The 12,577-nt window shown below is 41.3% G+C and overlaps 1 protein-coding gene across 1 annotated transcript; it reads right to left on the minus strand.

The window, feature by feature from the left end:
- Positions 1–1,050: 1,050 nt before the first annotated feature.
- Positions 1,051–1,986, minus strand: LOC122449878 (olfactory receptor 4D2-like). The gene has a single exon (XM_043481978.1). It carries the CDS (start codon positions 1,984–1,986, stop codon positions 1,051–1,053), a length of 936 nt encoding a protein of 311 aa, XP_043337913.1.
- Positions 1,987–12,577: the final 10,591 nt, after the last annotated feature.

Genomic DNA, 12,577 nt, shown 5'->3' on the forward strand with positions numbered 1-12,577 from the left:
TCAGATGGATGTAAGGAAGACTAAACTGGTGGAAATCATGTATGGAGGGAGAGAGGGAAAGAGAAAGGGGAACAGGAGTGTATAGAGAGATAGATAATCAACAAACCTTCATAGAGCACTTTCTATGGATAAAGTAGTGCATTAAGTCCCAAATGGATGCTGGAATAATTACAAATACAAATTAATGAATGAGGAAGTGAGTGGATATTCCCATTCCTGTTGCAAGAAGTATTGAATCTGAAGATTGGGGTGGATGTGGTAATAGCTGTAAGTAGTCAGAGACTTGCAGACATAGCCCTCAGTTAATATCACTCTCTAATCTCAATATCACCCTTAGGCATGTTGCATGGCCCCTCTGGAGTTCAGCCCTCACCCTCTCCACACCTCCCTCACTGCACAGAGGAATATCTGCCCTACTTCCAAAACACTACTCAACTGATAAAGTATAGTTTTCAGAATAATAACCATGAAAAGAATCCTTACATGGGTTCTATGATTTACAAAATATATCTTATACATTTTTATTTGAATCTTTAACAAAAGTGAGATTAATGAGACAGAGATTGTTTTATGCTAGCTTGGTGAGGAAATTCATGACTCCAAGAGAGACCAGGTGGATCATTCCAGGGTACTAGTGTGTTAAGTGGTGGGTCAAAAGCTCCCAGTTTATGGCTAAGTCTTCAAGCTCTGCACTATATCATTCTGAACAAAGAACAAAAGGGTTATTGGGCAAAGAGGTCAAAATGCAGAAAATAGGACTGCTCTTCTGGGGAAATTCTGTCATCCTAAGAGGAAACTGCCCAAAAGAGAGAAAGGAGGGTGTGGGTTTCCAAGTAAACATATCTGATTGTCATTGGAATGTTCAAATCAACCTTCACACAAAAATAATAAGGATATTTTCCTTTTTCCTAAAAATCTGAGTTGCTTAATTTCAAAATTATAAAGTTCTAAGATGAACTTTGCAACATTTCCAAAGCTATGAAGAGGCGTACAGCAACTCTCTCTCTACCTTATCAAAGGAAAAGAAAGTCAAAGTGACTCACCCTTCTATCACTCCTTTCTATAAGATAGCCGGCACCTCCCTAATCTCTTCACTGCTGCCTGCATCTCCTGGTTCCTCAAGGTATAGATCATGGGGTTGAGCATGGGGGTCATGACAGTTTGGCTAACGGACACAGCCTTGTCCATGGAGAAGGAGGTGAAGGGCCGGGCATAGAGGTAAATGCTTGGGACAAAGACCATAGACACTACGACGATGTGGGTGGTGCAGGTGGAAGCTGCCTTCCTCCTCGCCTTCCCAGAGTGGGACCTCAGCATCACCAGGATGGCCGAGTAGGAGACCAGGAGGAGGAGGAACCAGATGAGGACCAGCACCCCACTGTTGGAAATGATAAGGAACTCCAGGAAGGAGGTGTCAGTGCAGGCGAGTCTCAGCACTTGTGGAACATCACAGTAGAAGTTATCTAGGATGTTGGAGGCACAGAAAGGCAATGGGAGCATCAGAGCCAGTTGGGAAATCGAATGGATGAAGCCTCCCACCCAGCTAGCCACCACTAGCCCAGCACAGACCTGAGTGCTCATGATGGTGACATAGTGGAGGGGCCGGGAGATGGCAACAAGGCGGTCATAGGCCATCACTGAGAGGAAGAAGACCATGGAACCTCCCAGAAAGTGGAAGAAAAAGATCTGGGCCATGCAGCCCTGGTAGGAGATGGTCTTCTTCTTAGAGAGGAAGTCTGCCAGCATCTTCGGGGCAGTGACTGAGGAGAAACAGAGCTCTAACACAGCCAAGTTTCGGAGCAGAAAATACATGGGTGTTTGGAGCCGGGAATCAAAGGTCACTGTGACCATGATGAGGAGGTTTCCCATGAGAGTGGTGGTGTAGACAAGCAGGAACACCAGAAACAAGAAGAGCTGGAGCTCCTGAGTCTGGGAGAGCCCCAGGAAGACAAACTCTGACACCCATGTGAGGTTCCCTGATGCCATGGTGTTTTCTCCATACACCTAAAGGAAACACAGCAGAGAGAGAGAGAGATGCATGAAATTGTTTCCTGTCCTTTTAGTGCTTTTATGGTCCAGGTCTAGATAATGGATGTTTATGTGTAGATTGTAATACCAGGTGGTGATTAAATGACCTTGTCTCTGGAGAGTTCACTAGTTGGTGCTGGAATACACATTCTTGAGATATCTTAGAGCCATCCAGTGACACATGTAACTTGCCTTTCAAAGATTCAGTGTCATATGCTGGTGGGAAGATACTCAGAGTACAAAGGACCTGCAGTCAAATTACACAGCCTCTATTTCCTTTAGATTTGGCCTTGAGCTGGTTGCTTGATCTCTCTGAATCTCAGTTTCCACTTCTACAGGAAAAACATTTTCTTAGTAGAAATAATCTATGGCAGGGGTCCCCAACCTTCAGGATTTGAATCGGTTTCTCCTGTCAGATCAGCAGCAGTAGCCTATTTGAAATAGAGAGTACATTGAGTATGATATGCCTGAGTCATCCAGAAACCATCTCCCTCTTCACATTCCGTGGAATACAGACTGTCTTCCACAATGCAGATTCCTGATGCTAAGGAGATTGGGGACTGCTGGTCTATGAGATTAAGTAAAGTAACACATGAGGTTCCAAGAACAGTGTCTGGAATAATAGATGATAATCACTCTCCTCTGTGTATTCTCCTACTCTAAAGATCCTCCCTTGTTCCAGCTTCTATAATGATTTTTATACCAATCATTTTTCATGCCATAACTAACACATCATAATGTTAATGAATTTCTCATGTGTCCCCCTTTTCCTGTGCAATTCATAATGCGCTACAGACATAGGTCTTGAGTCACAATTTATTTGTGCCCTTCCTTGAGGCTTGCTCATAGTTAGTACTTAATAAATACCTGATGTTAACTGCTGAGTGGGTGAAAAGCTACTGTGTGTGCAGGTCCATGCAGAATAGCCTCCAGTCACACCTGGACACCTGGGACATTCCATTTCTTTTCATCCTCCACAGTAGGTGGCCCCTTACTTGGTGAAGCTCCTCAAGTCATAGATGGAGACAAGAGGCATAGGGGTAACAACATTAGTGAAGAAATAGATGAATATATTAGACTTAGAGCTCTTCTGAAAGAGCAGCAATTTTAGAATATAATATTGAATCCAAGGGTAGAAGAGGAAGAAAACGTTGGAAAGAAACGGAAATACATAAAAATCTAAAGGGAGGAAGGAATTGCAAGAAAGGAAAATGGAGGACTAGAAGAGAAATGGAGAAGTGATGTGGCGGGGAGTGAATGGAACTGAAGATGATAAACGACTCAGAGGGTGAGAGACAGAGGTGACAGGTGAGGGTAAGCACCCTCCCCACCCCCTGCTTTCACTTAGCTTCCACCCTGACCTCCCCCATTCCATTATCCATTAGAGATCACTGCCTTCTTATTTTTCACTTTCATCTTCTTTCACTCCAGTCCACCTTCTACATAGCTGTCCATGAGACCTTTCTAAACACTGATCTGATCCCTTTCCCCTCTCATATCTATTCTTGTAGTGATTCCACCAGAGCCTTTTAGGAGCCACGTGCATTACTTTGTGGATCAAGTCAGGGTAGAAACAAATACACATGTGCATGCAACTTTAGCATGTCACACACGGCTGTAAAACGTAACCTCCTGTGTTTCAAGTATCTGTGCCTCTGCGGAACCACTAGCTCTTTAATGGATTATAGTCTTAAACATGCCACATATATTTTATTTCCAGGTTTATTTCCTGAGATTCTTTTCATACCTTCACAACCTTGGAAAAGCCCCACTTAAACATCACCCTTTCTGTCACTGCTGTCACCATTTCTCACATGCAGAACAAATTCCTCTTTCTCAGGGTTCTTATAATGTTTTGAATTTCCTCTGTTATTCAGATCTTGCAATAAATCTTATGATATTATAATATTTTGAATTTACCCCTGTTACCTCCTCTCCAGGGGTTGGTGATGGACAGGGAGGCCTGGAGTGCTTCGGTCCATGGGGTTGCAAATAGTCGGATACAACTAAGTGACTGAACTGACTTCTGTTATAGGTTTACTGTCATTCGTTTTTTGTTTTTTTTTTTGTTTTTTTTTTTTTTTTCAGCTTCCTGCCTCAATTCACTACATTGTAATTTGGAACAGCAGCTCTGATACAGCACATGCTCTGCATATATTGTCAAATTTATGTAGTAAGTGGGCAACTGATTATGTGGAGATTTTTAAACTGAATTTCCTTATCTTCTGTTCCCTGTCTCACAGGTCAGATCTATACGTGCTTGTTAAAGTTAATGGATTTTACATGCAACCAGAAGCATTGAAAGCATATTCACCCCAGTTACTTCCCAAGTCTCTCCTCCAACTTTAAGCTTGGTACCATCAAGTGTATCACTTATTTTTTTCTGTCCAGCCTCTAGCAGGTGTTTAAAGAACCTAATTACCACTGACCTGTTGGCAGATGTGGAAACCCTCATGCTCTCACCTTCCTACAGCCCAAATGCCAAAGAGACTTGAGGTCTTACATCTTTCTGGAAGGTCCTCTCTATGCATCTTCACAGCTTCCTGATCTCTGCCCATCCCTCACACACATGACTCAAGGGCATGACCCTGGGGAAGAGTGTGCATCCTCAGGGAGAAATCGTTGGACTGGGCACAGGAAGCAGAGATGGAATGAGTCCTGCTGGGGATGAGGGAACAATGGGAGTTGTTAAAAACTTTCTAAGTATTTGAGAATTACTATTTGGCTATAGCCTCCAAGGTGACCTAGATTCAATGCAATCCCTATCAAAATGCCAGTGGTATTTTTCACAGACCTAGAACAAATAATTTAAAAATTTGTAGAGAGTGAAAAAGACCACTGATAGCCAATACAATCTTGAGAATGAGAATTATGCATCCTGACTTCAGAGTATAGTACAAAGTATAAAAATGGTACTGGCACAAAAACAGACCCATAGATCAATGGAACAGGATGGATAGCCAGAAACAAACCAATGCATTTAAGGTCAATTAATTTCTAACAAAGGAGGCAAGTATATACAATGGAGAAAGACAGACTCTTCAATAATTGGTCCTGGGAAAATTGAACAGCTACATGAAAAGGAATGAAATTAGAATATTCTGTCACACAATACACAAAAATAAACTCAAAATGGATTAAAGACCTAAATGTAAACCATATACTATAACATAGGCAGATGCTCTTTAACATAAATGCCACAGTATTGTTTTGAATGCATCTCCTAAAATAAAGGAAATAAAAGCAAAAATAAACAAATAGAACCTAAAATGTTGGCTTAAAACTTAACATTCAGAAAACTAAGCTCATGGCATCCAGTTCCACCACTTCATGGCAAACAGATGGGGAAACAATGGAAACAGTGACAGACTTTATTTTCTTTCTTTCTTTTTTTCCATTTATTTTTATTAGTTGGAGGCTAATGACTTTACAATATTGTAGTGGTTTTTGCCATACATTGACATGAATCAACCATAGATTTACAAGTGTTTATTTTCTTGGGCTCCAAAATCACAGTCATTAAATTAAAAGACACTTGCTCCTTGGAAAGAAAGCTATGACCAACCTAGACAGCATATTAAAAAGCAGAGACATTACTTTGCCAACAAAGGTCCATCTAGCCAAAGCTATGGTTTTTCCAGTAGTCATGTATGGATGTGAGAATTGGACTATAAAGACAGCTGAGCACTGAAGAATTGATGCTTTTGAATGGTGGTGTTGGAGAAGACTCCTGAGAGTCCTTTGAACTGCAAGGAGATCCAACCAGTCCATCCTAAAAGAAATCAGTCTTGAATGTTCATTGGAAGGATGGATGCTGAAGCTGAAACTCCAATCCTTTGGCCATTTGATGAGAGGAAGTGACTCATTGGAAAAGACCCTGATGCTGGGAAAGATTGAAGCGGGGGAGGAGAAGGGCACGACAGATCATGAGATGGTTGGATGTCATCACTGACTCAATGGACCTGAGTTTGAGTAATCTCCAGGAGTTGGTGATGGACAGAGAAGCTTGGGGTCACAAAGAGTTGGACATGACTGAGCAACTGAACTGAAATGAACTGACCTAATTAAACTTAACAGCTTTTGCAAAACAAAGGAAATCATTGATGAAAGGAAAAGACAACCTACTGAACAGGAGAAAATATTTGCAAATAATAGGACTGATTATGGGTTAATATCAAACATATGTAAACAGCTTATACAATCTCAAGAAAACAAACAACCCAATGAAAAAATTTGCAGAACTTAATAGTTGTTTTTCCGAAGAGGAAATGTAGATGGCTAACAAGCACATGAAAAGATGCTCAATGTTGTTAATCATCATGGAAATATAAACCAAAATCACCATGAGATATCACCTCACAGCTGTCAGAATGGATATAACCCAAAAGAGCACAAATAACAAATGTTGGCCAGGATTTGGAGAAAGGGGGAACCCTTGTGCACTATTGGTAGGACTATAAATTGGTACAACCACATGGAAAATAGTATGGAGGTTACTCAAAAAACTAAGAATAGAACTACCATGTGTGTGTGTTAGTCGCACAGTCTTGTCTGAGTCTTTGTGACCCCATGGACTGTAGCACACCAGGCTACTCTGTCCATGGGATTCTCTAGGCAGGAATACTGGAGTGGGTTGCCATTCCCTTCTCCAGGGGATCTTCCTGACCCAGGAATCGAATCTGGGTCTCCTGCATTGCATGCAGATTCTTTACCATCTGATCTACCAGGAAAGCCCCTAGAACTATGACATGACCAAGAAATTCTACTCCTAGGTTTGTTGTTCAGTCCCTCAGTCATGTCCAACTCTGCAGCTCCATGGACTGCAGTACACCAGGCTCCTCTGTCCTCCACTCTCTCCCAGAGTTTGCTCAAATTCATGTCCTTTGGGTCAGTGATGCTCTCTAATCATCTCATCCTATGTTGCCCCCTTCTTTTCCTGCCTTCAGTCTTTCCCAGCATCAGGGTCTTTTACAATAAATCAGCTCTTCACATCAGGTGGTCAAAGTATCAGAGCTTCAGCTTCAGCAACAGTCCTGCCAATGAATATTTGGGGTTGATTTCCTTCAGGATTAACTGGTTTGATCTCCTGGTAGTCCAAAGGACTCTCAAGAATCTTCTCTGTAGCCTAATCCTCCTCTGTCCATGGGATTTTCCAGTCAATAATACTGGAGTGGGTTGCCATATTCTCCTCCGGGGGATCATCCCAATATTCATCGAAAGGACTGAAACTGAAGCTACAATACTTTGACCACCTGATTCAAAGAGCTGACTTATTGGAAAAGACCCTGATGCTGGGAAAGATTGAAGGCAGGAGGAGAAGGGGACGACAGAGGATGAGATGGTTGAATGGCATCACCAATTCAATGGACATGAGTTTGAGCAAATTCCGGGAAATAATGGAGGACAGGGAAGCCTGGCGTGCTGCAGTTCATACTGTCACAAAGAACTGGACATGACTGAGAGACTGAGCAACAAGGATTGGGAGACCAAAATCAGAAAGGATAGAGTCGCTCCAAAAGAAACAATATTTCTGGGATTTTTAGGAAGGACCCATTTTATTTCATAGAACAGTGATTCACACACTTGACCATGTATTAGAATCACCTGGTTGTTGTTGTTTATTTGCTAAGTCAAGTCTGACCCCATGTCCAAATACATACACACACACACACACACACACACACACACACACACACACATATATATATAATGTAGGTTGATTAGTCATGTCTGACTCTTTGAGATCCCATGGAGTGTAGCTCACCAGGCTCCTCTGTCCATGGGATTTCCCAGGCAAGAATACTGGAGCGGGTTACTATTTCCTTCTCCAGGTCATCTTCCCAACCCAGGGATTGAACCCTCATCTCCTGTATTGAAGGTGGATTCTTTACCACTGAGCCACATGCAAAGCCCAGTAGAATCACATGGAGGTGAAGTTAAAACTCAGAAACACTCGAGCAGAATTTTTCATTTGGTGGGTCTTGGGTGGAGCCTGAGAATTCACATTTCAAACAAGTTCTCAGTTAATGCTGATGCTGCTTATCTCAGGTCACAGTTTTGAGAACCACTGACTTTGAGTTTCACTGCTCTTAGCACAATGAACAGTTCTGTCTCACAGCATCACAAGACAACCGGTTTAACAGTTTCATTTAAAAAAAAAAGAATTAATTGTTCTTAACTTGGACAACATCATAGATGAGAAAATGTTTATATAAGACATTGGAAACAAACCTTGTAAACTGTTTTTTATTTTGTCAACCAGATTCCAAGATTAATTCCCCATTCATATGCAATTCTATCGCACCATTTATAAAGCTCTAGTACTCTTTACATATGAATTATTACTCAATAAAATCCTTCCTTTTATACAAGGGCTAGTACAAGAAATGCATTTTTTAAAAATTGTGATGAATCAGTCAGAGTCAGATTAGTGGTTTTATAATCTTGGTGGGCTCAATGAATCACAAGCTGAACTCAAGACTGCCAGGAGAAATATCAACAACCTCAGATATGTAGATGATATCCCTCTCATAGCAGAAAGTGAAGACAAACTAAAGAGCCTCTTGATGAAGGTGAAAGAGGAGAGTGAAGAATCTGGTTTAACACTCAACATTCAAAAAAATAAGATCATGGTATCTGATCCCATCACTTCATGGCAAATAGAAGGGGGAAAAGTGGGAGCAGGGACAGATTTTATTTTCTTGGGCTCCAAAATCCCTATGGACAGTGACTGCAGCCACAAAATTAAAAGATGCTTTCTCCTTGGAAGGAAAGCTATAACAAACCTAGACAGCGTATTAAAAAGCAAAGACATCACTTTCCCAGCAAGGGTGCATATAGTTAAAGCTATGGTTTTTCCAGGAGTCATGTACAGATGTGAGAGTTGGACCATAAAAAAGGCTGAGTGCTGTAGAATTGAGGCTTTCAAATTGTGGTGTTGGAGAAGACTCTTTAGAGTCCCTTGGACAGCAAGGAGATTCAACTAGTCCATCCTAAAGGAAATCAACCCTGAATACTCTTTGGAAGGACTGATGCTGAAACTGAAGCTCCAATACTTTGACCACCTGATGTGAACAACTGACTCATTGGAAAAGACCCTGATGCTGGGAAAGATTGAAGGCCGGAGGAGAAGGAGGCAGCAGAGGATGAGATGGCTTGATAGCATTATTAACTTGATGGACATGTTTTGAGCAAACTCCAGGAGATGGTGGAGGGCAGAGGAGCCTGGCATGCTACAATTCATGAGGTCCTAAAGAGTTGGACCTGACTCAGCAACTGAACAATGACAACAATCACAGTAAAAACTGTGATTTCTTTGATAGACTTTTCCATTCTACATGAGACTTCCAGGATGATCTGAGTTCTTCTGTTACAAATATTTCTACTTAGCAAGAACATAGAAAAACACTATCTGAAGCTCTGGCTCAACCAAACACAAGAGGTAGATTTTAAAAACATGAATTCTCCCAAATTTAGAGCTTTAGATGGTAATGATAACCCTATATGCAAAACAGAAAAAGAGACACAGAAGTACAGAACAGAATTTTGGATTCTGTGGAGGAAGGCGAGGGTGGGATGTTTCAAGAGAACAGCATCAAAACATGTATATTATCTAAGGTGAAAGAGATCACCAGCCCAGGCTGGATGCATGAGACAAGTGCTCGGGCCTGATGCACTGGGAAAACTCAGAGGGACTGGGTAGAGAGGGAGGTGGGAGGGGGGATCAGGATGGGGAATACATGGAAATCCATGGCTGATTCATGTCAATGTATGACAAAAACCACTACAATATTATAAGGTAATTAGCCTCCAACTAATAAAAATAAATGAGGAAAAAAAAAAGGTCATGAGAGAGAGAGAAAGTGGGAACCTTTAGTTTTACTGAAAGGTAGGTTGCCAGATAAGATCCTTCTCTAGGGGAACTTCCCGACCCAGGGATCAAACCTCCTGCACTGCTGGCAGATTCTTTACTGACGGAGCCACCAGAGAAGCCCCATATAATACAGGATGCCCTAATAAATTTGTACTTCATGTTAAAAACAAACAAACAAACAAAAACCAACCACTCATTAAAATAGCATGAGCTGATGCTAGGGAAGGGAATAGGTCTTTTTTTTTTTTTTATTAGTTGGAGGCTAATTACTTTGCAATATTGTAGTGGTTTTTGTCATACAATGACATGAATCAGCCATGGATTTACATGTATTCCCCATCCTGATCCCCCCTCCCACCTCCCTCTCTACCCAGTCCCTCTGAGTTTTCCCAGTGCACCAGGCCCGAGCACTTGTCTCATGCATCCAACCTGGGCTGGTGATCTGTTTCACTATAGATAATATACATGTTTCAATGCCGTATCACTGATGAACATAGATGCAAAAATCCTTAACAAAATTCTAGCAAACAGAATCCAACAACATATTAAAAAAATCATACATCATGACCAAGTGGGCTTTATCCCAGGAATGCAAGGATTCTTTAATATCCGCAAATCAATGTAATACACCACATTAACAAATTGAAAGATAAAAACCATATGATTACCTCAATAGATGCAGAGAAAGCCTTTGACAAAATTCAACACCCATTTATGATTAAAACTCTCCAGAAAGCGGGAATAGAAGGAACATACCTCAACATAATAAAAGCTATATATGAGAAACCCACAGCAAGCATTACCCTCAATGGTGAAAAATTGAAAGCATTTACCCTAAAATCAGGAACAAGACAAGGGTGCCCACTCTCACGGCTACTATTCAACATAGTTTTGGAAGTTTTGGCCACAGCAATCAGAGCAGAAAAAGAAGTAAAAGGAATCCAGATAGGAAAAGAAGAAGTGAAACTCTCGCTGTTTGCAGATGACATGATCCTCTACATAGGAAACCCTAAAGACTCTACCAGAAAATTACTAGAGCTAATCAACGAATATAGTAAAGTTGCAGGATATAAAGTTAACACACAGAAATCCCTTGCATTCTTATACACTAACAATGAGAAAACAGAAAGAGAAATTAAGGAAGGGAATAGGTCTTATCCACCTCCTGCACTGTCAGATGTCACTAACTGTAACATTATTAACAGTGACTAATTAAATTACCTGGATTAATTCATTATTATTCTGATCTGGCTTTCAATAAGAAAACCTTTATATCTTCTACCTTATATATTTCTCCTCTTAAGGCATTTGTAAACACATTTCAACCCAAAGCTGATTTCTTGGAACACTATTGTGGATGATAAAATCTGTTGTATTTTTTTACTTTCTGTTTTTTCATTTTGGCCGCACTGGGTATTTGTTGCAGCTATGCAGAGGCTTTTCTAGTTACATTGGGCAGGCTTCTTATCACAGAGCATGGGCTGTAGAGAGATCAGGCTCAGCAGATGTAGGCTCAGTTGCCCCGTGGCACCTGAGAGCTTAGTTCCCTGACCAGGGATAGAATCCACGTCCCCTGTATTGCCTGGTAGATTCTTAACCATTGGATCACCGGGAAAGACCCGATAAATCTGTTTTAGAAATTGGCTACAATGTGGCTTATTGTTTTGGACTTACTATACTTGGCCCATTGTGGATGTTCAATAAATGTTTGTGTTGATAAACAGAAACTTCAGTTAAATAGAGTTGAGAGACCAGAAGGGGGAGCTTTCAAATGCTGTGACAATCACAGAGCCCAGTAGGAAAAAGAAAGTCTTCTCTTCTTTCCTGGCACGGTCTCAGCCAATGGAAAGCTATAGTCTCTGTTTACTGCAGGCTTCCAGCCTCATTTCTCTCTCTAAATACATTATTTTCCCTTCCCACAGGGTACATGCATATTGCTAATGGTGGGTGCAGGCCCTGAATTGCAATTCTTTGCTGATCCTGAATAAAGTCAGCATTCCTGGAGAAATATTTGGCTACCTATGTTCAGTTCAGTTCAGTCATTTAGTCGTGTCCAACTCTTTGTGACCCCATGGACTGCAGCATGCCAGGCTTCCCTGTCCATCACCAAATTCCAGACCTTACTCAAACTCATGTCCATTGAGTTGGTGATGCCATCCAACCATCTCATCCTCCATCTTCCCCTTCTTCTCCTGCCTTCAATCTTTCTAAGCATCAGGGTCTTTTCCAAGGAGTCAGTGCCTCTCATCAGATAGCCAAAGTATTGGAGTTTCAGCCCCAGTATCAGTCCTTCCAATGAACATTCAGGACTGATTTCTTTTAGGATTGACTGGTTGGATCTCCTTGCAGTTCAAAGGACTCTCAGGAGTCTTCTCCAACACCACAGTTCAAAAGCATCAATTCTTTGGTGCTCAGCTTTTTTTATAGTCCAACTCTCACATCCATACATGACCACTGGAAAAACCATAGCCTTGACTAGATGAACCTTTGTTGGCAAAGTAATGTCTCTGCTTTTTAATATGCTGTCTAGCTTACTCATAGCTTTCTTTCCAAAGAGCAAGCATCTTTTAATTTCATGGCTGCACTCACCATCTGTAGTGATTTTGGAGCCCCCCAAAGTAAAGTCTGTCACTGTTTCCATTGTTTCCCTATTTATTTGCCATAAAGTGATGTGAC

This window comes from Cervus canadensis, chromosome 1, assembly GCF_019320065.1.
Source record: "Cervus canadensis isolate Bull #8, Minnesota chromosome 1, ASM1932006v1, whole genome shotgun sequence".
Lineage (NCBI taxonomy): Eukaryota > Metazoa > Chordata > Mammalia > Artiodactyla > Cervidae > Cervus > Cervus canadensis.

Coding starts and splice junctions, on each gene's coding strand:
- LOC122449878 (XM_043481978.1), bottom strand. CDS start 1,986: ATGGCATCAGGGAACCTCACATGGGTGTCAGAGTTTGTCTTCCTGGGG.